Genomic DNA, 27,666 nt, shown 5'->3' on the forward strand with positions numbered 1-27,666 from the left:
TGTAGAGATTATACAAATAGATTTCCTTGTTTAATAGCTACTCAATAAAATGTGTTAACTTTTCTTTTTTTTTTTTTTTTTTTTTTCGGTCTTGAGGTTAATGCTGTTAGCCCTATTGGCCTTTACAGCGACACCGGGTGGGGAGGGAAGAGGGTACTCTGTCCCTGAAAATATGCAGGCACTGTGTGGCCGCCTGTGGCAACTTTTCTAAGAACATTTCCTTTATATAAGAATGCGCGGAAAATGCCTTTCTCTTAATAGACATAATTATTGCATGTCGTTACTTTAGTAAAGATTGTGAGAAAAAATATTACGACAGTGAAGAATATGGACACTTTAACGGAGTCTGTAGGCTCTAAGAAAAATGATGTGGATTTGGATCAAGCACTCTCTGTAGCAGGTTAGAAACAATATTTCAACTTTTATATTGTTTGAATAATTATTATCCATACCTATATTATAAATTCGAAAGTAACTCTGTCTGTCTTGTACGCATTCAGGGCCAAACCGCTAATTTAATTGTGATAATATACTCATATAGAGGTACTTGAGGGTCTCGGGATGAACATAGGATACTTTTTTTCTCATATTTGTAATTTTTTCGATATATATCAATATATTAAAATACTTATTAATTTGACATGCACGTCACCCAAAATGAGCTTGCTTAACGCATCTCTCTATTGAAAACTGAAAATAATTTAAATTCAAGCGGGCGTAGCCGCGTACGGGTCCACTAGTTATAATATAAAAAGAAACTGAAGAAGGCATTGCTTTCATTTCTTTGCTCAATTCCACACATGCCAATTGAGCACTAAACATTTTGCCCACGTTATATAAAGAACACACGAAATAGGTTGTACGGTAAAGAAAGAGCAAATTACAATGAGATCCAATTACAAAAAATATATATTTAAATATATATAAAAATAAAAAAATATATATTTACAAAATATAGATAACACAGAAGGTTAGTAATAAGTACTACTTTATAAAGCGCAATCAAATTTAGTTTAGTAGATTTATTACCAGTGTACCTATATGAAGTAAATACTAAAATAAATGTGTAACATTTATTATATTAACGATAACTTCGTTCAGCGTTTTTCCACTGAACTTTCCATTGGCCTAAAAATGTTATTACATTCTTTTTCTAATTAACGCACCCACACGCAATGCCTCCAGAATTCCGCAGAAAGTGGGGAACGGAGTGTCTTAACGCTAGGTCCCCTCTGCTGTTCCTGCTGTGTGCGGGATACAGCGTGAAGTTGTTTTTTTTTCTAATTAACTGAGAACATTATCTCGAATTTGAAACACACGAGGATTCGAACACCTGTTTAATATAAAAATATACAAATATATAGATATACATGTTGATGTTAAATATGGACATATACACGCTATTAATAGATAATACATCGATGAACCTTGAATAATTTGAATTTGATAAAATTTGGTCCAGTAAATGTACATTACATTAAAAGTACCTACATTAAATAGATAAAAAATAATTAAGGTAGTATTTTGAAATAGTAGATAAAATATGTTAAGGATATAAAACAAATATTTAAATTATGTATGTCAATGACTTGGACCACACTACCAACCACTCGGGGAAGATATATTCCCTTTTATTTAGACCTTGGTATGGTGAATGGATTCCCAATTGGTTGAGTCGCCCACGCGACTCCCGGACGTGGACAACCTCAGTTCTTCCTTATTGGACTTTATGCCGACTTCACATCCGTTCCGTAAAGCAAGACCAATCCTAACCGCAACCAAAGAAATCTTTTAAATGGATATAATTTGATAATACATGAGATTTTCACATTTTGAATCATTGTAAAACCATTAATTCACACTAATTATCTAATAAATAAGTTTTATTTTTTTTAGGTATTGGCTGGTATAACATAAAATACTCTTTGGTGTTATCCCTTTTTTTAATGTCAGTTGTTATAGAACTTTTTGGATACGCATATGTTTTGCCTGCTGCAAAATGCGACCTACATATGAGTGATGCACAACGTGGGAGTGTGGGCTCTATTCCTTATATAGGTAATCGAATGAATAATTCTACATATTTGATTTTTTTATTATTATTTTATTATCAAGAAATCTTTCGAAAAACATTTCAGTTCTAAAGTTCATTTCAGTTCTAAATACATAAACATCTACCTCATCTTATAACTAAATTAAAACACTAGCTTTTTTTTGTGCACTCTTTAGGAATAGTCGTTACTTCATTTCCATGGGGCTTTCTGGTGGACACTCGTGGGAGGAAGAAGATGATATTATATAGTACTCTAGCAGCGGGGGCTTTTGGTGGTATTGCAGCATTCATGCCAGATCTTATAAGCTTTACAATATTTAAAATGTTGAGCTCTTTGTGGTAATGTCAATATAGCCCTGTGTAGAATATCCTAATAACATTAAAAAATAAACAAAAAATTGGTAGGTACTCATCCCGTTCACGCGGGAATTCCTAGATAAAACTACCTCCTCTAACTTTCAGTGAAAGTCCCATTAAAATCGGCTCAGCTGTTCCGGAGATTAGCCATCACATACAGGCAAAAATTTTAAAATCCTTTTATATGTTTTAGTATCGTGTTATTTCGAAAGCACAGACAGATACTTTAAATTTCATTAATATGTAAATACATAAATGTATACATTACAATTAGTCAACTAAATGTAATAACTTAATAAGAAAAAAGAATAAAAATTTAGTAGTTTAACTCGATTGTACTTATGGTTTTTAGCATTAAAATATTTTGTTTATGCTTACCTAATATTATCTGGCTGCTTTGGAGCTATCAAAGACAGAATATTGATTTTTTTATTTAACAAAATTGAATTAAATTAATAAAGATAATAACAATTTGTTTTATGTATAAAAATCAAATTGTTATTAATTGTAATCACGATATTATTATTGTGATAAATAATCTATTTTTGATGAAATCTGGTTAGACAGAATTTACACATGAGTCTTGTTGATATGTAGATCATCTCCTTAATTAAACATACGTAACTCATAATTTTTTATTGCATTAAAGTATAGTATGCCCAGCATCGGTACCGTACACTTTTATTGGAGAAATACTACCAAGGCGATATAGAGATCTGACTCTTTCCATTGTAAACGCAATGCAATTAATAGGAACGGCGATTGTTCCGTGTAGGTATATTTTTAAATTGTTATTATTATTTGAATTAATTATTTATATTAGTCCGAGGCCAGCCGTGGCGCAGGGGCAGTGTGACTCTAAACGCGACAGGTTGCGGGTTCGATTCCCACTGAAGGAGACGTTGAATTCCATTCAACACGCAATGCTTCCAAAATTCGGCTGGAAGTGGAGAACGGAGTGCCTTAACACTAGGTTCTCTTTCCCTACCCCGCTCTGTACCGGATACAACGTGAACAATTTTTTTTTATTTTATTTATATTAGTTAATACAAAAAAAAAGTTAGTCGTTAGTTTTTGTATAAAATAACCATTTTTGTTATTATTCAATTACCTTTTTAACTATCAGCACTGCGTATGTTAAATATTTCTGTTTATTCTCCATTTAAAAAGTAAATTCTATAAACAAAAGATATACAAAAAGTTTATAATCATTTTTAAAATAGTAATATTCTTTTACAGTACTGGCATGGGCAATTCTTCCACTTAACTTCAAAATAAATTTTGGAATATATTACTTTCGACCTTGGCGATTGTTAACGTTAATATATTCAAGTTTTTTCTTAATTAGTGCTATATTAATGTCCTTTGGCCCAGAGAGCCCAAAATACCTAATTTCACAAGGAAAACATGACGAATCTTTACATGTTTTAAAAATCATATACTCATGCAATAAAAACACATCGCCTTTATGCTTTCCTGTAAGTATAAATTTAGATATTTCATTATCTATCTATATATATAAAACGACTTGTCCTCACTGACTGAGGTAAGACGCACGCACAGCCGTAACCGCTCATGGTAGAAACGTTAAATTTGGACAGAAGTTTACTTTCGTAATCTGGACATCCACTAAGAAGGGATTTAGAAAAATTTTAACCCTAAAGGGGTGAAATAAGGGTTCAAAGTTTGTATAGAAAAATATTAAATCGGCACCGATTTTTATAAAATTTGAAATTTAGATTTTTAAAAGTATTTAATTGAACACGTGTTTCATGGTTTTCCAGAATTCACCCCCTAAGAGTGCAAATAAGGGGTTAAAAGTTTGTATGGGAAAATCTTTAAATCGCCACCAATTTTTATAAAATTTGAAATTTAGACTCTTAAAAATATTTCATAGAACACATGTTTCGTGGTTTATTAGAATTCACTCCTAAATAAGCAAGCGAAGCTGCGCGCGTCCGCTAGTTCTAAATAAAGTACTTCAAATATACTCAATTATACATTTTAAATGAACATATCACAAAAGAGACTTATTTAATAAAAATAAAATAAAATTGGTATACAGGTGAAAAGTCTTAAGATCCCAGCGGAGGCTGTTACTAAAAAACCTTCGTTTTTTAATTCTCTTATAATCCAAACGAAACCTTTATTAAAATTTGAATATTTGAAGTGGTTGATCTTAACTGGAGCTCTCTTCTTTGGTGCTGCTATGTAAGTTAAATATAGAATATACCTTTGTTATTTTATATAATAACCTTCGTTATTTTATAAAGCCTGAAAGTTTCTACTATTAGTGAATATGAATGTTGGGTGGTGGTTACTTTCGCAGTCATTAGGTTACTAAGATGCAAAAAATAGTACCAAACTTTCGTTAAATTATAAAGTTCAGTTTTTTCATATTTTCTTGGCAATATTATTAAAAATGACGTTGTCCATTGCCAGACAATCAGAAAGGTTGTAACCCCCTGTCAGACACCTCTTATAAATTAGAAGCGCTTACGAATCTAATATACTAAAGATACATGTAGTAACTGACAAGATCAATTTATAATAAGAACAATATATAATTTTAACTAGCTAATGTAAAAAATATTATTTGCTCCTAATATGTTCGTAGGCGCTTATAGAATTTGGAGGTGACTAGTGGGGAGTTAAAACCACACTAATTGTCGAGCAATGAGCAACGTCATTCCTGATATTATTCCTAAGAAAATATAAAACAAAGGAGCTTTATAATTTAATGAAAATTAGGTACTACTACTATCTTAATAACTGCCAGAGAACTATCACCCAAGAATGGTACCACACTAATAGTACCAGAAACTTTCACTCTTTATAAAATAACGCAGGTCTGGCCCTACTGTTCTACTATTTGCTCTCTCTCTCTCTCTATATATATAACGTTACAATAAGTTGAGTTAGCTTCTTTTTCAACGATGCGCAAATAAATTACTTTTTATATCAATAACGCATTACATTATTAATGATAAGGGTTTAATATATGTGCATATCTATTTAAATTAATTATCAACCTCTTTACACAAAAATCTAATATTTAATTAAGTTGTTACGACAACTTTAAAATTTTTATAAAATAGTTAAAATTATAAGTACTAGTACCTTTCTATATTTTGTGTCAAATTATCTGTTTTATGTTTTGTTGAAAAAAGCACTAATTCAATTATTTATATATTTTAGGATAAATGGCCTCTACATATTCCTTCCAGATGTCCTTAATAGAGTTTTAACTGGCTATCGCAATGAAGGTGCCACCGCCTGCGACATTATATCGAAAAAGAATAATGAAGTTAGTAAATAAAAGCACAAGCGATGTTATCCTATATCTTATAAAACAAAGTCGCTTTTCGTGTCTGTCTGTTGTTTCTAACTCTTCTTCTTCTAAACCACCCAACGGATTTTGATGCGGTCTTCACCATTAAGTCGGGTGTTTTTCGTAGAAGGTTTATATATAGTTTATTATTTGTACATTATTATGTAAATTAACATAAATACGATAAATGTGTGTAAAGTCCTACCCGTTGAGACACTTTCGCGCATGCGCTGCTTTAACGGTAAGTACTACATGAAAATAATGTACTGGAGTATTGTTCCTCTTAATAAGATCTACAAAAAAGTCCGCGACGGCATATTCATATTTTTTAAGAATAACGTGTAGTGATCATTTTTCTGTCTAAAAATAATAATTTCAATATATTTTTTATTGTAAGGGATATTTTTCCATAATGGTATTAATCCTTATCCTTTAAAATACTTTATTAAATTTCTACGTTAAACGAAGATAAAATTTGCTTTTAACGCTATTTCGAAATTGCGAATAGTTTTAGAGAAAATACGCATTTAATTGTTAACACATCACGCCGTTCACACATCAGCTGTATCGAGTCAAGTTTCACTTATCCCTTACTCTCAGCATATAAATAAGTATATCAGTTACGCTGGCCATTTAATGTAGATCAAAACTGTCTTTTACGTTTTTTCATTTTAATAAGTACTTTAGCAGTTGTTACAATATCAAAAAATCCTTGCTGTGAAACGGCTCGCCACTCGCCATGCGTCCCGCGACGTTTTGCTTATACAAGCGAGTCCGCCGCGCCCGCCAGCCGTACACGCATCGGTGGTTCAGCGGTAGAATGCTCGCATGCCACGCGGGCGGCCCGGGTTCGATTCCCGGCCGATGCATTCTATTTAATTTTCCTCACAGGCAGCCACGTGCTGCTTGCTTTTCATCAGGGCCAGAGTACCCTCTTCCCTACCCAACCGATGTCGCTGTAAAAGCCAATAGGGCTAACAGCATTAACCACTAGCTCGGAAAAAAAACCCGCCTGCCTCTATAGCAACGAAGATTTAGAAGCGTTTGCACGTATTGGATAATTGGAGTTGAATGTATTATTTAAGCGCGATATATTTGTTTTCATATTTGTTGTAGTAGTTATTAATAGGTAGGTTTTTGTTAATAATTTCTGCTGTTTAAAAATAGTCATTTAAATATCTAAAAATAGTGATAAACATAAAAACATTAAAAACTCTTTATTTCACACCATATTAAATATATTTAACAAAAACAAAAAAAAAATCGTACAAAAAATAAATGTGAAAGGGCGGCCTTGTCACTAAAAGTGATCTCTTCCAGGCAACCTAATCTTAGAGGAATCAATTTAAAAGACAGGGCATGGCGCGATCAAACATATATATATTTATACACCTGCATAAATACTATCTATAGTGATTTAAATATATTAAATATATTATAAAGATTGGTAGCATAGATTTAAAATTAAAGTACTAAAAAATCCTTGCTGATTAACGGTTCGTCGTCCACCACGCGTCCCCCCGTGCCCCGCAACATTTTGCTTATAATAGTGGATCCGCCGCACCCGCCTGGCTTCTTTCCCCCGGACATGGAACGAGGGCCTGCTCATTATACTGTTGAGGGATACCGATCTAAAATCCTCCTCAGCATGGTCGCCAAGCTGTTCGAGAAGTTATTTCTCTCACTTCACCAGTCGCACATCCACCCAAGAAGCGAGCAGTTTGGCGAGCGGGTATACCACTCTGGGTAAACCATGCAACAGTGATCAACCGAGAGAGAGTGTGAGTGTGCAATAGCAGTCTTTCTTGACGTAGCACGCGTATTCGACCGCGTCTGGCACTCGGGCTTATTTCATAAAGTGCTCAGAGCGGGCACCCCCCAGCACGTCGCGCATGTCTTTGCCGCTCTGCTTTGTAAGTGGCAGGACATTTTGCGTGAGAGTTGAGAGTGCGGGGTCTAGCAGCGACCCGATAGCTGCCGTTGTCCCAGTCAGAATTTTGTCACCTGCTCTCTACGCACTATACACTGATGACATCACAATGCCCTAGCGAGTATTACTCAGCGAGGAATCCTGCAGGTAGTACAGAATTTCACCCTCCGGCGAGTGACGCAGGCACCATACTACGTGAACACCACGCGCCACTCACCGTAACCCACCCTAGGTAGAAACCCTAGAGGTACACATTAGTCGTCTCGCGTCCAACGTATTCCATTGCGCTGATGTATCGGCTGATCTGCACCTAAGGAGCAGCCCTCCGCATAGCCGGCCGCCCGAGGTCAGACGTCTTGACTTTGGTCGTTTAATCTAGGCCTCCCTCAGGAAACCGAGGGTCCAATTCCAATCCCCCCCCCCGCATCCCCTTCCATGTGTCTGCTCTAAAACAGGTTTTCGTCTGAGACCGCGGTCAGAGAACCTAGACCCTGATAGTTGATTAAGTTTTCTGTTGTTTGTGTTATTATTTGTGTTTATTTTAAGACAATCGGAAAATCCTTACTGGAACTAACAAAATGCGGGTTGCAGTAGGGTTTCAGTAATTTTCACATTATCTTAAATGCTTTGCAAACACATACATTATATGAGTAATTCAATAGTTAAAGCGGGCGAAGCCGCGAGTGGGTCGCTAGTTTCATATATAAATATAGTCTATGTGTGAAAGATTTCATTATATACAGTAATATTTTCAAACAAGAAACATAATTATGTTTAATAACTATGTATATATTTTATTTTCTTATAGACCACAGCAGAAACGCCGGTATGCGATGACTCGATAGAAACAATAACTTTTTTGATTACCACAGTTGCTAATGTGTGTTGCGCCTTCATAGCGCTAGGTGTCAGCACTACGGTGAAGTTGCTGGGGAAGCAAACGCTTCTTATATTAATCTATATAATTATAGGCATATTTTGCATTTTAATTAATTTTGTGACAAAAAATATAGTTTTTACTGTACTACTGTCGTCCGCTCCACTCATGGCACTAGTAGTCGGTCCCATAAATGCATACGTTGTGGAGATATTTCCTACGAATGTAAGGTAATTGTTAGCTATATTTGTTCTGTATATAAACTATTATTATAACCCGGGTTATATTATTATAACCCTAAACCAATATTAAAATTGACTGTTTCGTTTTTTTTTATGACGAAACACTGTAGTGTTTGTCGATATGTTTGTGCACAACAGTGTGAAATAGAATATTTTTTACTCACTTTCTTATACTTAATAATAAATATAATAAATAATTTTATAATACAAAATAACTTTTTAAATACTTTTATAGAGGTACGGCGGTAAGCCTCACGATGATGATTGGTCGATGTGGCTCTATAGTGGGGACGAATGTTACTGGTGTGCTTATAAATGATTTCTGTAGATCAACTTTTTATCTTTTAGGGGGCATATTTATATGTAAGTAAACATAATAAGAAATACCATTACAATTCTAATTATATTAACAGTAAAATGTTATCTAAGTTACCTATAAAGCAATCAACAAGTAGGCTAAGAAATTTACTTATAGTATATAAATGAATGATGTTTTAAGAGGTTCTCTCTGTAGAACTTGGAAACATATGAAAGTAAATTAATATGTTTGAAATCAAAATATTTCTTACAGTACAATAATATGAAGTCAAAAGTAATATGTTATTAAAAAGCACTTTCGTAACATGAAATATGTATCTTTGTACAAGATTATTTTAAAGAATAATAAGACGAAAATGAGAATATTAAACATTTCACTACCCCGATTGGAAATCGAACCCGCGACCATCGCGATTACAGTCGCACGCTTGTGCCCCTGCCCCCCCCCCCCCCTGTGTCTTAAAATGTCTTTTAAAATATCATTCTTTCATTTTAGTTTGCGGTGTGCTGTCGTCTTTATTACCGAGGTCAAGAAAAACTCCCAAAAAGCCAAATTTACAAAAGATTATAACGCGTCTCTAAGTTATAATAATTTTATTTAAATAATAAGTATATCAACAAACAATTGAAATTGACATTTTATCACTACCTAAAAATGTTTTTACTGAACTGAATTTTTGAAAGTTGATTTTCGTTTCATCTATCTCTTGAAACGAGAGAAATAAGGCAATAATTTGCTTTTTGCCATTTTGTGCATATTGCTATTTGAAGTAGGTAAGTTTCCGCAATAATAAGAAAATTGGAACTTTGAAGATAATTTTCTTACTTTGTGCCCATTACATTTACAATGATATATTATTAGACGTCTACGAGAAGGACATCTTTTTATTATACATGTGTTTTTGTACTGTAAATAATATACGAGTATTTCAATGTATATGCATCATATTCTGATTTGACTCGTATATTAGAAACATACTCGTACAGCGAGATTGTAAAAATAATATAATAAGTAATAATAAAAATTTCAGCCCTTTTTGTTGTGTTTCATTTCATCTTTTATGAAGACTTACTTACAAGTAATAAGACGGAGAATATAAATGTGTCTATTATTTAGACACCTCTATTGCTACAGCGCCCACAAATGAATAGTGACAGACAAGACAAGACCACCATGAGGCCCCTTCCGATGCTCATATTTAACTGTAGTTACTTGCCAGTTGCCAGATTTTTCCTTGAACTACTCAGTACTATCTACAGATGTAGATGCTAGCTGCAAAAGTTCATAATTTTAGGTTAACCGGAAGTACCTTATTAATTTTGATTCCCTTTATAGTATCGAATACATGTTTTTTATATGTTTATAATACTTTTTTTCTGAAAATCATAGGGCCGTGGGTCAAGGTATATGGTTTGAATTTCAACTCGATATCTCCAAGCGTTCCTTAGATAAAGGATCTTGATAAACAGACAGGCAAACAAATGAACAATAGAGTGATTTTATAAGGGTTCCTTTTTTCTTTAAAAAATACGGAACCCTAAAAAACAACAGTTTTTTACATCGCTCATTATTCAAACGACACCTCTGTTAAGGTCACCTCATTTAAATAGTTGGCTTTAAATTATATTCTGTTATTCGGTGTTTTTGCTACGTAAAATGTAAATAAACATACATAGCATAGTATGCTATGTATGTTTATTTACATATAGCTAGAAAATAGAAATAATGAATTGTCATAGACACGCTGATTAACATTCAATGAGGAAAAATCAAGTTCCAATGTGCGTATTATAAAAATCTGTGACCCGGATGTAAACTTGAAAAAAAAAATTATAGTCTTTGTCTCTAACTAATTGTAATTGTTTGTCATGTATGTAATGAATGAATGTATTCTGCCCCTGTTAATTTGAATAATAATTATATAACTTTATTTTTTTTTGTTTTGTGAAATTATAAATAAAAAATAACTCTAAATCGTCCGTAACCGTAAATCGCGTAAAGATCTAAGTACGTTTTAAATAATTTCTTTCTTATTTTTACAACAGAGGAAATGGACTCTACATGGGTTACCAAATTTTCTTAACGGAGTCCTCACGGGAAGCGGCAATGGCGGCTTTACTGCTTGCAAAGTGCAGGCAAAGCGAAGAGGCACAGAGTGTTAAAGGGACAGAGTGGAAATCGAATCGAATAATCCAATATCGAAATCGAACCCAAAGTAATTAATCGAATATCAAATCGAAAATATTTCATTGAGAACCTCCTCCTTGCTTTGAAAGCCGGTTAAAAACATAGACTTATCACAAACAAATACAGATTTATTATAAGTATAAGTATAGATATGAATTACTATATATTTGCAGGCAAACTCATGCCTTAAGTTCATTCAAATCCCAAAAATTTTTTTTCACGAACCGATTTTGACGAAAAGTTTAGACGTTAAGTTGAGTTAAAACAAAGCAATTGGTGAAAGTTTTAAGTAAATTGGTTCAGTACTTTCGGAGATTAGCGTGCCCATACATACATACAGACAGACAGACAGACAGACAAGAAATTAAAAAAATATATTGTATATTATTAAAATATTTTTACTGTTTTATAATATATAGAGAAGAAATATAATTGTAGTGTAATTCTTCCTCTATCAGGTTGACTTCTTTCAGTAATAATTAAAACAGCATATTTAAGTGTGGACACTAGTAAGTGTCAAGTTAAACCCAAAAGAATATTACAATGCTATGACAGGTTAATTGTAAGACAAAATAAGTAACATTATTTATATCATCTATTACCATATGTGTGATAAAAAAATTATTGCTATTAAATTATATCAGGCGTTTGCCATGAACAATTGAACAAATCCTAAAAAATGAATTATTTTAGTTTTATAACTATTCTATTATTTTCATAGATATTTATTATATTAGATGGTATATTATAGTAGATATTTATTATATATGAATAAAAAAATTAGATTGAGGGAAGTCCTGACGCAGGGGTAAACGCACAACGGTAAACTTAACAGATTATAAGTTGAGGAAATTAAACATTTAATAATATCATTTCTTTACTGTCGTGTCGAGGCAAAGCGCGTTGTCGAGTTTTACCATTCAACACGGCAGGTGTTCAGAGGTCGACAGAAAATGTGGAACGGAGTTTCTTAACACTAGTTTCCCTTGCCCTACACTACTGCATGCAGTATATAGCGTGAAGCTAAAAAAGATCAATGAACATATTATAATAAGGCTTAAAATGTTTTCTCACGTTATCATAGCATATACTTTCATTTTCACAATTTCAAATTTTAAAGGCAACTTTGACTTGGTCGGAGTCAAAGCTCAACGATGCCGTCCATCGACAGGTATAAATACATACGACATAGGCTCTTGACGAGACTAACTCAGGAAACCGCGTCGAACGCGCGGCGGCACCTAGGGCAATATATGTAAATCTAAAAAATAAATCAACATGGACAATGCTGAACTATATCATACAAGTAATACTTTATCGAAAAGAGATGCATTGCAATGTTTAGAAGAATATGCGCAGAAAATTAAATGGAAAAACGATGGGAACACAGTTTTAGATATTGGTAGCGGAGATGGAAGTGTTACAACAAATATACTAACAAAATTTTTACCCAGTAATTGTACTAGAGTCGTGGGAAGTGATAAAAGTGACAGAATGGTACAATTCGCAAACAAACACTACGCGTCCAACCTTATCAACTTCACCACCCTCGACATAGAGGGTGACTTACCTGACGAGTTGCGAGGAAAGTTTGATCTCGTTTTTTCTAATTACGTTCTACAACGGGTAGTACAGCAGGAGTGAGTACTTAAATAAGTTTAACACTTTATTACACAATAGATATATTTAAATCAAATAATGAAACCTGGACTATGAAGGGTTCCGTAACGGCAAGTAAAAAACATATACTACAACCACCACCACCATTATATTAACCGTGACATACTATTTTTAACGGACTTTAAAAGAAGATGTTCTCAATTCGAGTGAAAGATATTTATTCTTTATTGCACAGATTTTTAAAAATAAAAATACATGTACAAAAGGCGGGCTTAACGCTAAATAGCACTATCTACCAGGCAACCTCAAATTTAAATAAATAGAAATATGTGCAAAAAAACATTACAACACAATATAATATACACAAAATACAATGTCTTACAATACAAGAATATGCTATAACTGTATATATATTTATATATATAATTATTATAAATTAACTAGTATAACTGTTTCATTTTACGTTTAAATCTTCTATAATCCTATTTTTTTTCTTTTTTCTTCAAAGGAACTAAATAATTTCATAATTTCTTACAACTATTTTTATCCTTATTTTTTAATAATCATTGATTGTTCATCGTAAGGCGCAATTTCAATATTATAAAACCATTATAATTTAATCGCCAAATAAAAAAAATATTAAATATTTTTAACTATAAATATATGAACATAAATACATAAACATAAGTTTAATTTTTTTTTCGAATTATGGGGTATATTGCGAATTATAGTAGATAAGACCCCTGACAGGTATACCAATGATCAAGTCAAGGTTTCCGGAAGCCGCTGGATGCAGGCAGCGTAGAACCATCACAGAGATCCTTGGGAGAAGCGTATGTCCAGCAGTGGATGTAAAAAAGTCTATGATGATGATAACTTATCGAAAATTTCCGTAGGCCTAAAATTATCGAATGTGTATTACTTTTCTATTCTGTATGATATACTTTACTCTGTATGATGTAGAGAAATTTACCGTTTATATGTTTCAGGATAGCATTCACGAATATATACAATTTACTGACGACGGGTGGTACTTGTCTACTTACATTCTTCGGATACATGCCCTTGTACACTATTTATAGAACTTTGGCTCGCCAAAAAAAATGGACTAGTTGGCTGAGAGACGTTGAACATTTCGTGTCACCATACCATGATTGTCAGGTAATTAGAAAATTAAACATCATTTCATAAACATAATTTTATAACTTTTGGACCCTATTTTAAATTTGTTTTTAAAGGACCCTGAAAAAGAAATTACAAAAATGATGACATCTATCGGATTCAGAAAAATAGAAGTACGTTGTACTGAAAAATCATATACATACATCAGCTTGGAGGTTTTTAAAAGTAAGTAAATTAGTATCTTGGCCCTATATAAGGCTAAAGGGCCTCGATTCGGCCTTATATGAAATACTGTTCTTATCTCTGAGCTGGTGCACTCTAGTATCAGCTTGAACTATTTGATCACAAATAACGAATTCTTGAGGACCCAGTAATCTGTGAATGGCTTGACACTTTGTATTTGCCTAGAGACGTGTCCTCGCTGTGCGTTCTCCACCGCAATTATCATGGAGAGGGTTTTGAAAACCCGTTTGACCAGTTTTCCTAAACTAAGAAAAAAAATTGAGAAAATTAAAATTCTAACCACACAGAACGTCACAAACTGAAATACTATCCACAATGTGGTTTCGTAGCAACTTCCACACGTGCCACGTAACTGTGGAATGGCCTACCTGCAGCAGTGTTTCCAGGTCGATACCTCATGGGTACCCTAAAAAAGCGGGTCTATCTCCACCTTAAAGTCCGGCGTTACAGGGGGTCGGGGGGTAGCGGTGATCACTTACCTTCAGGTGATCCGACCGCTCATTTGTCTTGTCTTTTCCATAAAAACACAAACACAATATGTGCCGAAAAGTGGGCGGAAATTAGCAATACTCCCGTATCTCAACGACAACACAGCGTAAAGCTAGAACAAATAGATCTATTACACATTCCCTTGAATATAATTCATAATTGTTACTTATCAACCTTACAGCGACACAATGATCAGTTAAAATTATAACAGAGCTTTCTTAAAAACATAATTTTTAAATATATTCATTTTTTGGTAACAGATATTATAGCAGCGATCGATCCGTTTAAAATACCACAGGAACTGATAGAAGATTTCCTAGAAGACTATATGAAAACTGTTAAAGATTTGAAACTCATAGACCACGAATACTATAATGAAGAAGGTTCAGTTAGAACGAGAATGGACTATCGTCATATCACGGTATTTGCACAAATGTAACTAGTAGATATAGAATAACGTCTAATATATTTTCTTATTACTTTAATCTGTAATGTTTTTTTTGTAATTTCTATGAGAATTTTTGATTGTTGTGAATTTAAAAATACGACTAATGTAGATATTTGATATTCATATTTATATATATATTTTTTTTAACTTAAATTTTAATTTTTTTTAACTTAAAGCTAATTATTTATTATACGTATATTTTTTTATAACATTACATTCTTTTTACATGTTATATGGTTATGTTTTATATAAGTACATTTTTTATAAGCATACATATAAATTGCTATATATTTGCAGGCAAAACTGACTTCATTCAAATGAAGTCAAGGCATGAGTTTGCCTGCAAATATATAGTGCAAATTTTTAATAACACTCTGGACGAAAGTTAAAACTATTTTTTTATGTTTATATGCACTAATTAAAACTAGTCAATGAAATGAAATAATACGGAGGACACAAAATTGTACAATTTGTATAACTTATTATCCATCATGTAATAAATGTATCCTGACCTCCATTTTATTTTACAATTCTCATTTCAACTCTTATTAATTTCACATTTCAACTCTATTCCTAATTCCACTAGTAATCATAATAAGGTAAATTAATGCATTATTTTATAAGGTAGTATTAGGCATTGGGAGATGAACAAAATATTTTGTAATCTGTACTTAATAAGACAGTAAAAATATTTTGTCTGTACATTTAGTATGTTTGACTGAACTGGATAGAGGGACACTTAAAAAGAATAATAGGAGGCAAAAATATTTTTTTAAATTTCTTGTCTGTCTGTCTCACTGTCTGAATGTCTGTCTGTATGTATGGTCACGCTTATCTCTGAAAGTACTGAACCGATTTACTTAACACTTTCACAAATTGCTTTGCTTTAAACTCAGCATAATATCTCATTGTTGCATCAAAATCGGTTCATTAAAAAAATTGTTATCGTCATTTCAATGAATTTAAGGCATTAGTTTGCCTACGAATATATAATAATCCAAATGTATTTGTATTTCAATCCCACTTTCTAACCAAGGAGGAAGTTCTCCATTAATTATTTTCGATTCATTTATTTGATTAATTATTTTGGATTCGATTTCGATATTAATTCAATTCGATTTGGGTATTTTTTGTAATATGCAATCATTACAGTATTTTTATAAAGAATATTATAAATCCCCACCCTAATCAATTATTGATTAGCAACATATAAGGCTGATAACATTTAAGACTGTTTCTGAACGAGTAAATTAAATTATTCAGTGACATCTATACATTTGGCTGTCAGTCAATTCTGTTTATTAAATGAATAATCATGTAGTCCAACCGGGCGAAGCCGCGGGCGAGCCCCTAATCTACTATAACGTCTTTTAAAAATATTGTTGGTGTGCATTTACCTCTTGACGGCATCTCGGCGTATCCAGGAGTGCTTGGGTAGGCTTCAGGGCGAGACAGTGCAAACAAAGTACTACCATAAAATAAACGTAGTAAGCATAATAAAAAACGTTATATTCAATATATTTTTTATTTATAAAACTTTGTATCAAACATTTCTTAATGGACAACCATGAGAATAAAGCTGTCAAAACAAAAGTTGTTTCTTTTAAAAAGACCTATCCAATGACATATGTTTTATTGCTATTGGATGGTGGTCCCAATCTGCCCCTTGTCTCATCACTCGACATTTTTGTAAAAAAAGGCAGGCAGGCAGTACAGGCTTCTTAGATTTGTCATAACAAAAGTTGTTCGTACGGAAATAATCTATCCAATGACATGTTACAGGGTAATCCCAGGTTGCCCATTCCCGAGTGTGACATCCCGAGTGAATCTCATAAAAAATATTTTAACACCTTACAGTAGTAACTTTTCTATTTCCGATCCATTGGATATAAAAGTCAGACGAGTGACGATGATTGTTTTGAAAAACACACAACAATAAAATTTATTTAATGCAGGATAACTTTTATATGTTGTAATTTATATTAATTATTTCTTATAAAATAAAAAATATGATTCAAATATTTATTACAATCACCATTAATTACACCTTAATATACATTTCGCAATTCTCAATAACTCTTATTAATTTAATTTATTAGACATTGGGAGATGAACAAAATATTTTATAATAAGTAATATATAATATACTGTAACAATTTCTACTAGTTATTTTTGGGCAAATACCGTGATGAGACGATAGTTTACTCTCGTTCTAACCGAGTCTTCTTCATTATAGTATTCATGGTGTATGAGTTTCAAATCTTTAACAGTTTTCATACAGTCTTCTAGGAAGTCTTCCATCAGTTCCTGTGGTATATTAAACGGATCGATCGCTGCTATAATATCTGTTACCAAAAATGAATTTATTTAAAAATTATGTTTTTAAGAAAGCTCTGTTATAATTTCAACTGATGATTATGTGGCGATGTGGTTGTAGTAATAAGTAAACAATTTTGAATGATGTTCCAGGGAATGTATAATAGATCTATTTGTTTTAGCGTAACGTTGTATTGTCGTTGAAATACGTACGATAGTTGTCGATAGTCACAAAAATTTACATATTTTCCGAATTTGTTTACATTTTTGAGTATTTTTTGTTAAACACTGAACTTAATAAAAATTAAAAAAATGCAAAAAATGGAAAATACAAAGACTTTTAGCCAATCCTACGGAAAGTGATCCCAAACATTTAAAAAGAATTAAATCAGCTTCAATCTGTATCCCGCTTAGAGGATAGGAAGGCCTAGGTTTAGGGCACTCCGTTCCCCACTTTCTGCTGAATTTTGGAGGCACTGTGTGATGAATGGGGGAACTCAACGCCGCGCTTTTGCTTCAATACCAGAGCGAAGAAATGGAAATATAAATTTAAATAAATATTAGGTACGTTTTCTCGAGTGGAAATCGAACCCAAAACCAGTCGCATTTACAGTCACACTTTGTGTCCCTGTGCCACGACTGGTCTCGAATTATATTCGAGAAACAAATATTTATTTTTAAGATATTAATTAACTTACTTTTAAAAGCCTCCAAGCCGATGTATGTATATGATTTTTCAGTACAACATACTTCAATATTGCTGAATCCGATAGATGTCATCATTTTCTTAATTTCTTTTTCAGGGTCCTTTAAAAATAAATTAAACATGGGGTCCAAAAGTTAAGAAATTATATTTATGAAATGATGTTTGATTTTTTAATTACCTGACAATCATGGTATGGTGAGACGACACGTTCAACGTCTCTCAGCCAATTATTCCATTTTTTTTGGCGAGCTAAAGCTCTATAAATAGTATAAAAGGACGCGTATCCTAAGAATGTAAGTAGACAAGTACCACCCCCCATCAATAAATTGTATATATTTGTGAATGCTATCCTGAAACATATAAACGGTAAATTCCTCCACATCATACAGAGTAAAGTATATCATATAAAATGGGAATTCGGTATTCTTAGGTCTACGGAAATTTTCGATAATTTATCATCGTTATAGATTTTTTTAAGTGCACTGCTGGTCATACGGTTCTCCCAAGGATCTCCGCTTCTCTACGCTGCCTGCATCCAGCGATTTCCAGAACTTGACTTAATCGTTGGTACACCTGTCAGAGGACTTATTTACTATAATTTACAATATACCCCATAATTCGAAACAAATTGTGAATCTTATGTTTATACTAGCAGCCCGACCGCGGCCTCGCCCGCTTGAATTACATAATTATTCATTTAATAAACAGAATTGACTGACAGTCAAATGTGTTGATGTCAATGAATAATTTAATTTGCTCGTTCAGAAACACCCTTAAATGTTAAATTATTAATTTGGGTAAGGATTTATATTATACTAGCGGACGCGCGCAGCTTCGCTTGCTTATTTAGAGGTGAATTCTAATAAACCACGAAACATGTGTTCAATGAAATATTTTTAAGTCTAAATTTCAAATTTTATAAAAATCGGTGGCGATTTAAAGATTTTTCCATACAAACTTTCAACCTATTATTTGCACCCTTAGGGGGAGAATTCTAGAAAACGATGAAATACGTGTTCACTTAAATATTTTTAAAAATCTAAATTTCAAATTTTATAAAAATCGGTGCTGATTTAAATTTTTTTTCATACAAGCTTTCAACCAGTGGATGTCCAGACTACGAAAGTAAACCAAATTTTACGTTTCAACGCACAGCGGTTACGGCTGTGCGTGTGTCTTACCTCAGTCAGTGAGGACAAGTCCTTTTATATATATAGATATAGATAATTATATTTCTTTGTAAAATAACTGTAATGGCTGCATATTACAAAAATCGAATCCAAGAATCCAATATTGAAATCGAATCTAAAATAATTAGTAGAATATCGAATCGAAAATATTAATTTTGAACCTTCTCCTTTTTTGAAAGCCGGTTAAAAATACAAATAAATTTATCACAGACAAATACAGATTTATTATAAGTATAAGTATAGATATGGATTGCTATATATATGTTTGAGTTCATTCAAATGGCGATAACTTTTTAATTACCCAACTTTTTTGTGTCTATCATATTGTGTTCTAATGTTTTCTTTGCATGTTTTTCTATTTATTTAAATTTGATTAAGCTAACAACGTCCTTCATAGTCCGGTTTTCATTATTTGATTTAATTATATCTATTGTGTAATAAAATGTAAAACTTATTTAAGTACTCACTCTTGCTGTATTACCCGATGTAGAACGTAATTAGAAAAAACGAGATCAAATTTTCCTCGCAACTCGTCAGGTAAGTCTCCCTCTATGTCGAGGGTGATAAAGTTGATAAGGTTGTTCGCGTAGTGTTTGTTTGCGAATTGTACCATTCTGTCACTTTTATCACTTCCCACGACCCTAGTACAGTTACTGGGTAAAAATTCTGTTAGTATATTTGTTGTAACACTTCCATCTCCGCTACCAATATCTAAAACTGTGTTCCAATCATTTTTCCACTTAATTTTCTGCGCATATTCTTCTAAACATTGCAATGCATCTCTTTTTGATAAAGTATTACTTTTATGAAATAGCTCAGCATTGTCCATGTTGAGATATTTTTTAGATTTACATATAATGCCCTAGTTGCCGCCGCGCGTTCGGCGTGGTTTCCTCAGTTAGTCTCGTCAAGAGCCTATGTCGTATGTATTTATACCTGTCGATGGACGGCATCGTTGAGCGTTCGCTAACTTCGACAAAGACAAAGTTGCTCGTAAAACTTGAAATTGAGAAAATGAAAGTATAAGCTATGATAAAGTGAGAAAACATTTTAAGCCTTATTAATTATTTATTTATCCTTATGCGTCTTTCCACTCTATTTTAGTAATATGTTCATTGATCTTTTTTAGCTTCACGCTTTATCCTACATGCAGTAGTGTAGGGCAAGGGAAACTGGTGTTAAGAAACTCCGTTCCACATTTTCTGCCGACTTCTGAAGGCATGCCGTGTTGAATGGTAAAACTCAAAAACGAGCTTTGCCTAGACAGCAGAGTGAAGAAATGAGAATATTAAACATTTAATTCATAATAATTAATATCAACAAAAATAATAGTGTAGTGATAACTATAATAATACATTTTTTGGGCATAATATCAACTTCACACTGTATCCCGCGCACAGCAGGGTAGGTAGAGGGAACCTAGTGTTGAATTTCCCATTCCGATAAAACGAAAATATAAATTTAAATAAATATTTCATTTTCTCGAGTGGGGATCGAACCCACAACCAGTCGCGCTTACACACCTGTGACCCAGCGCCACGACTGGCACTTAAAATGGCACTCTGGCATCTTATCGCGAATAAAATATTTACAAAATGTAGATAACATAAAAGGTTAGTAATAAATACTATTTTACAAAGCGCAACAATATTAATTGATGGTAGATTTATTACCAGTGTACCTATGTATATGAAGTAAATACTAAAATAAATGTCTAACATTTTGAAAATAACGATGACATCATTCACTGTTTTTCCACTAAACTTGCCATTGGCCTAAAAATGCTATTTTGTTCTTTATCTAATTAAACTTGACTGAGAACATTATCTCGATATTATTTGAAACACCCGAGGATTCGAATACCTGTTTAATATATTAATATATGTGAAACGTGATATACACATATACAGTTGTATATACATGGAGTCCGATAATAAAATATTTAAATATATTTAAATTAATTGGGTTCAGAGTGCCATCATACACACGCCATTAATCGATAGTACGTTTAGGTACCTTCAATAATTTCAATTTCATTATATTTGGTACAGTTTTGGTACATACTCCATCCGCGCAGGACTTTTTCTGGAAAACGTCGACGAGTGACATTTAAAAATTATTATTTGAAACTTATGTGTCAAATGTATATATATAATAACTTAGATATTAACTTAGTAACTTAGTATCTATAGATATTGTATACATGTATATTATATTTTCTTTAAAAAAAACAATTAAATATTTATCTAGTACTCGGTACACCCCTTCCCATGTCACACACACCGGCCACGTGACTGTGAGCGGCACTCAAATTTTTTGCAAAATTCATGCCTGTAAAATCAGAACTACTAAGTTGTTCTTAATGAAACAAAAACTAGTGTATTTTTGTGCATAAGAACTTTACTGTAACGAACTTTGTTGCACTATTTCCTACCTATTGCCATTCATTATTGGCGTAGTAGTCTAGTACAAGCTGGAAGTACCTACATTGACTCGCAAATCTGAGGAGCCTGCCGTAAAAAATGTCGAGTGACGGGAGAATGGACAGATTGGGACCACCAATAGCAATAAGACATATATCATTGGAAAAGTCTTTTTAATAGGAACAATTTTTGTTGTCACAGCTTTATTCTCACGGTTGTCTATTAAGAGATATATGACACAAAGTTTTACAAAAATAATTAATGAATATGACGTTTTTTATTGTGCTTACTTTTTTTCATGGTAATACTTTATTTTGCATACTGTCTCGCCCTGAAGCCTATCCAAACACGCCTGGGTACGGCATGAGATGAGTCAAGAGTTAAATGCACCACCAATATTTTTAAAAGACATTATAGTAAATGTTTCCTAAGTCATCAGCGTCACGCTGTATCCCGCACACAGCAGGGTAGGCAGAGCGAACCTAGTGTTAATACACTCCATTCCCCACTTTCTGCCGAATTCTGGAAGCATTGCGTGTTGAATGGCAGAACTCAACGCCGCGCTTTGCCTCAAAACCAGAGCGAAGAAATGGAAACATAAACGTAAACAAATATTTCACTTCCTCTAGTGTGGATTGAACCCATAACCGTCGCGTTACAGTGACACACCCTTGTGCCGCTGCGCCACGACGGCCTCCCTAAGCCGTGCTACCTTAAATACCAAACTAGAGATCTTATAATAGATTTAATTATAGTGCTTTTGAATGTAATTATAATAAAAAATAATTATCATTATTAACAATTTTTATATTTCTTTCACTCCAAGAAAATATTTGTTTTGACAAAATGTCATAACAAAAATAGTTCCTACGGAAATAACCTATCCAATGACATACTATTAATATTAGAGGGTATTCCCGGGTTCCATAAATTTTTGCCCATTCCCGAGTGTTATCCCGAGTGAACATATATAATTACATAATAAATTCAAATCATTTTATTCAAAATAAGAAGTTACATGCTTCATTTTTTGAACGTGAAATAATCTACCATCAGTTCACTAAAGTTAATGCCTCATACCTGAAAAGAACCGGCGCGAGAAACTCAGCGGGACTTTTTTTCTTCAATTTTATACAAATACAATATATTTAATTATTTGTTGTGACAATGATACTTTTGAAAGACTGGAGCGAGCATTTCATTCCCAAGGCGTGTTATAATTTATAAAATCATTAATTTGATAAATAACCTTTAACACACAAAGTTTAGCTCTAACACTTCCTGCGACGAGTGACGATTATTGTTTTGAAAAATACAGCAATAAAATTAATTAAATTTAGGATAACATATAACTATAATAAATGTTGGTAAATAAATTATAAAATTATTTTCATTAATTATTATTTGTTATAAAATAAAAAATATAAATATTTATTTTAATCACCATTACACCTTAATTATACATTCTAATTTGCATTAGTTATATTTTTTTATACGTACTATATACAAAGCTATGCGAAATCCGGGAATCTGTCTTATATAATAGTTATATTCCATCTGAACTAAATAAAGAATTATTATTAATATTAAATTATATTATATAAAATCATATATTTAAGTTACTTTATATTTTGATAAAAATAAAGAAACAACAAAAAAGAAACAGATATCCGTCCACGTACACAGTTGTATGTGTGTACTACATATACTGAGGTTATATAATACATACATAAGAGTAAAATAGTAATAAATTGTATTTCTAAATTTATTCAACTCTATTCTAATTTCACAATTGTCATTTCAACTCACCTTCATTTCAAATTTCAACTCTATTTCTAATTTCACTAGTATAATAATAAGGTATGCAGTATTTTATATCGTAGTATTAGGCATTGGGAGATGAACAAAATATATATCCATACCTATATTATAAATTCGAAAGTAACTCTGTCTGTCTGTCTGTCTTTTACGCAATCAGGGCCAAACCGCTTATTCAATTGTGATAAAATTCTCATATAGAGATACTTGAGGGTCTCGGGATGAACATAGGATACTTTTTTTTCTCATATTTGTAATATTGTCGATATATACAAATATATTAAAATAATTAATTTGACATGCAATTTATTCCGCCATGTTTATAACAATCGTCGCTACGCGTTGCTAAGCTACGGTTTGCAAAGTTTGTTGTTTTAAGAAAACGTCACCCAAAGTGAGTTTGCTTAATGCATACTGATATAGATTTGTATACATTAACAAAAATTAGATAATTTCTATAATTTGATATTCATCCTTATGAAAATAAATATAAGAGTCACTTTTAGCATTTCATCTAGATGGAAATTATAGTTTACTGTATAACATTCTAATAATAATTAAGGAGATATGACTGATTCCAAATGACCTAGCCTACGGGCGGCATAGTATGACCGACGCGAACGGGCAGATGGTTTGATGATTTTGTAAATTTTTATATATTTTCGAATTACTATTATTTTTTATGTAATTATTTGCTGCTTATAATTAATTTATCTCAGTTCGGTTATCTATACCGATGTTATACACTTAAAATATCGTAATTTTAATCATTTGGGATTTTATTTAATATTGTTCGCAAAAATTAATAATTATTTAATATAGAAAAATGTTTAGTACGGCACACGGCAAAGTTTAGGTACTTTTTCTAATATTAAGAATTTCCTTTAGTTACTTTTACTTCTTTTGTTTGTTCATTTCGGTCACTCAGATATTTTTTCTAATAATAAATCTCCACTTATTATTATTTAACTTATTTTAATTATTTAGGCTTATATTTTCGCGGGCGTAGCCGCGTCCGGGCCCACTAGTATAATAATATATATCTTATAAAAAGTAATATATAATATACTGTAACAATTTCTACTAGTTATTTTTCGGCAAATACCGTGATAAGACGATAGTTTACTCTCGTTCTGACTGAACCTTCTTCATTATAGTGAACATAGTCTATGAGTTTCAAATCTTTAACAGTTTTCATATAGTCTTCTAGGAAATCTTCCATCAGTTCCTGTGGTATATTAAACGGATCGATTGCTGCTATAATATCTGTTACCAAAAAATGAATATATTTAAAATTATATTTTTAAGAAAGCTCTGTTATATTAGGTCAGGGAAAAAGTATTTTGGTGTGTATTTTATTATGGAAAAGACAAGACAAACGAGCGGTCGGATCACCTGGTGGTAAGTGATTGGGGGATGCCAGCGTTCAAGGGCATGTAATCCGAAAATAAACAAACAAATACTGTCGACAGTGACCTTAATGCTGCGCCCAGTGAGAAAACTAGCGATCTACTTACATGAATTCTCGGGAAGCTGGTACGATGAAAGTTTTGCTAGAACTCTCCCTTGCTTTCAATAGCCGCAGACCAGTGGTGGGTTAGGACCCGTGTTCAGTGTTACCAGAGCAAAGAAATCGAAATAATTCATTCCATTGAATAGAAAACAATAGCGTTTATAATAAGAGACCGTGCCACTACGAGTATTTTCTGAATTTGTATACAAAGACTTTCAGCCAATCCTACGAAAAGTGATACCAAATATTTAAAAAAGAATTAAAGCAGCTTCAATTTGTATCCCGCTTACAGCAAGGTAGGCAGAGGACACCTAGTGTTAAGACGCTCCGTTACCCACTTTCCGCCGAAGTTTGAAGGCATTGCGTGTTGAGTGGGGAAACTCAACGCCGCGCTTAGGGATCGACACCAGAGCGAAGAAATGGAAATATAAATTTAAATAAATATTTCATTTCCTTCAGTGAGGGTTGAATCCAAAGCCAGTCTTGTTTAGGTACAGTCACACTTTGTGCCCCTGCACCACGACTGAATATATTACAAATATTTATAATCAAAATATTAATTTGCTTACTTTTAAAAGCCTCCAAACCGATGTATGTATACGATTTTTCAGTACAACGTACTTCAATATTTCTGAATCCGATAGATGTCATCATTTTCTTAATTTCTTTTTCAGGGTCCTTTAAAAACCAATTTAACATGGGGTCCAAGAGTTAGGAAATCATATTTATGAAATGATGTTTAATTTTTTAATTACCTGACAATCATGGTATGGTGAGACGTAATGTTCAACATCTCTCAGCCAATTATTCCATTTTTTTTGGCGAGCTAAAGTTCTATAAATAGTATACAAGGGCTTGTATCCCAAGAATGTAAGTAGACAAGTACCACCCCTCGTCAGTAAATTGTATATATTTGTGAATGCCATCCTGAAACATATAAATAAGTTTTATCATGAAGTTATTCCCGGTGTATTGTTTTCTTCTCTTCTCTTTTTAATTTTTAGAGTTCCGTAATCAAATGGCAAGAGTATGCATTGTGGGCTGTGACAGCCATGTTTTTCTAAAAGGTAAGGATAAAAATAGTTCGAAGAAAGTTTATTCATTATGAAAATATTTTGTTCCTTTGATGAAAAAAGAAAAATAGAATTATAGAAGATTTAAACGTCAACTCAAACAGTTATTCTTGTTAAAATATAATAAATGTAATGTTATGTAAGTAAATGTAATATATAGATATATATACACATACAGTTATAGTATATTTTTGTTTTGTAAGACATGGTATTTTGTGTATAACATACTGTATTATACACAACTATTCCCCATCCGACAAGGTTGTCTAGTAGATAATTCCTTTTAGCGTTAAGCCCGCCTTTAGCACATGTATTTTTATTTTTAAAAAGCGCGCAATAGAGAATAAATAAAAAAAATAATTAATTAAGTCAGTGAAAATTTCAAATGAAAATTGGTTTGAACCAAATTCAATTCGTGGTTTTCTTAGGAAATATCGGATAATTTCAAAGTAAATAGCTTTTGTTCGAATTGAGAATTTATTATTTTAAAGTCCGTTTAAAATAGTTTATCACGATTAATATAATAGTGGTGGTGGTTGTAGTATATGTTTTTTATTTGCCGTTACGGAACCCTTCATAGTTCAGTTTTCATTATTTGATTTAAATATATCTATTGTGTAATAAAGTATAAAACTTATTTAAGTACTCACTCTTGCTGTAATACCCGTTGTAGAACGTAATTAGAAAAAACGAGATCAAACTTTCCTCGCAACTCGTCAGGTAAGTCACCCTCTATGTCGAGGATGGTAAAGTTGATAAGGTTGGACGCGTAGTGTTTGTTTGCGAATTGTACCATTCTGTCACTTTTATCACTTCCCACGACTCTAGTACAATTACTAGGTAAAAATTTTGTTAGTATATTTGTTGTAACACTTCCATCTCCGCTGCCAATATCTAAAACTATGTTCTCGTCGTTTTTCCATTTGATTTTCTGTGCATATTCTTCTAAACATTGCAATGCATCTCTTTTTGGTAAAATATTACTTTCATTATATAGTTCAGCATTGTCCATGTTGAGATATTTTTTACATATAGTGCGCAAAGGGGTGCGCGTTCGACGCGGTTTCCTCAGTTAGTCTCGTTAAGAGCCTTGTCGTATGTATTTATACCTGTCAATGGACGGCATCGTTGAGCGTTAACTTCGACAAAGACAAAGTTGCTCTTAAAACTTGAAATTGAGAAAATGAAAATATATGCTATGATAACGTGAGAAAACATTTGAAGCCTTATTAATGATTTATTTATCCTTATGTGTCTGTACAATCTATTTTAGTAATATGTCCCAATGAACATAATCAATATCCTTTTTAGCCTCACGCAGTGTCTAATAATTTATATAACACTAGCGACCCCCTTGCGGCTTCGCCCGCTTTTACTACTGGATTATTCATATAATGTATGTTTGCAAA

At 32.6% G+C, this 27,666-nt stretch overlaps 3 protein-coding genes across 3 annotated transcripts; 1 reads left to right on the forward strand and 2 right to left on the reverse strand.

Moving 5' to 3' along the window:
* The first annotated feature begins 273 nt into the window (after positions 1-273).
* On the forward strand, positions 274-15,378 carry LOC146528710 (synaptic vesicle glycoprotein 2B-like). Its single transcript, XM_085202694.1, has 11 exons — positions 274-400; positions 1,897-2,058; positions 2,230-2,392; positions 3,060-3,181; positions 3,650-3,888; positions 4,476-4,621; positions 5,609-5,717; positions 8,480-8,778; positions 9,026-9,153; positions 9,605-9,656; positions 15,164-15,378. Exons 1-11 carry the CDS (start codon positions 328-330, stop codon positions 15,207-15,209), a joined length of 1,539 nt encoding a protein of 512 aa, XP_085058820.1. The 5' UTR covers positions 274-327; the 3' UTR covers positions 15,210-15,378.
* Positions 15,379-16,724: 1,346 nt separating this feature from the next.
* On the reverse strand, positions 16,725-20,386 carry LOC146528711 (juvenile hormone acid O-methyltransferase-like). Its single transcript, XM_085202695.1, has 4 exons — positions 19,898-20,386; positions 18,419-18,590; positions 18,233-18,341; positions 16,725-17,563 (listed from the first exon to the last, which is right to left on the reverse strand). The coding sequence occupies exons 1-4, from the start codon at positions 20,257-20,259 to the stop codon at positions 17,385-17,387; spliced, it is 822 nt and encodes a 273-aa protein (XP_085058821.1). The 5' UTR covers positions 20,260-20,386; the 3' UTR covers positions 16,725-17,384.
* A 3,144-nt stretch (positions 20,387-23,530) lies between these two features.
* On the reverse strand, positions 23,531-27,317 carry LOC146528712 (juvenile hormone acid O-methyltransferase-like). The gene is made up of 4 exons (XM_085203271.1): positions 26,908-27,317; positions 25,940-26,111; positions 25,754-25,862; positions 23,531-24,937 (listed from the first exon to the last, which is right to left on the reverse strand). The coding sequence occupies exons 1-4, from the start codon at positions 27,267-27,269 to the stop codon at positions 24,759-24,761; spliced, it is 822 nt and encodes a 273-aa protein (XP_085059397.1). The 5' UTR covers positions 27,270-27,317; the 3' UTR covers positions 23,531-24,758.
* Positions 27,318-27,666: the final 349 nt, after the last annotated feature.

The sequence above is a fragment of the Heliconius melpomene genome, chromosome 19 (genome assembly GCF_056956725.1).
Source record: "Heliconius melpomene rosina isolate 202511_hmr_F chromosome 19, ASM5695672v1, whole genome shotgun sequence".
Classification (NCBI taxonomy): domain Eukaryota; kingdom Metazoa; phylum Arthropoda; class Insecta; order Lepidoptera; family Nymphalidae; genus Heliconius; species Heliconius melpomene.

Coding starts and splice junctions, on each gene's coding strand:
- LOC146528710 (XM_085202694.1), top strand. CDS start 328: ATGGACACTTTAACGGAGTCTGTAGGCTCTAAGAAAAATGATGTGGAT. Junction 3,182..3,649: donor AGGAACGGCGATTGTTCCGT/GTAGGTATATTT, acceptor ATTCTTTTACAG/TACTGGCATGGGCAATTCTT. Junction 3,889..4,475: donor CATCGCCTTTATGCTTTCCT/GTAAGTATAAAT, acceptor ATTGGTATACAG/GTGAAAAGTCTTAAGATCCC.
- LOC146528711 (XM_085202695.1), bottom strand. CDS start 20,259: ATGGACAATGCTGAGCTATTTCATAAAAGTAATACTTTATCAAAAAGA. Junction 18,591..19,897: donor CATCGGGTAATACAGCAAGA/GTGAGTACTTAA, acceptor TATATGTTTCAG/GATAGCATTCACAAATATAT. Junction 18,342..18,418: donor CACCATACCATGATTGTCAG/GTAATTAAAAAA, acceptor TTATTTTTAAAG/GACCCTGAAAAAGAAATTAA.
- LOC146528712 (XM_085203271.1), bottom strand. CDS start 27,269: ATGGACAATGCTGAACTATATAATGAAAGTAATATTTTACCAAAAAGA. Junction 26,112..26,907: donor CAACGGGTATTACAGCAAGA/GTGAGTACTTAA, acceptor TATATGTTTCAG/GATGGCATTCACAAATATAT. Junction 25,863..25,939: donor CACCATACCATGATTGTCAG/GTAATTAAAAAA, acceptor TGGTTTTTAAAG/GACCCTGAAAAAGAAATTAA.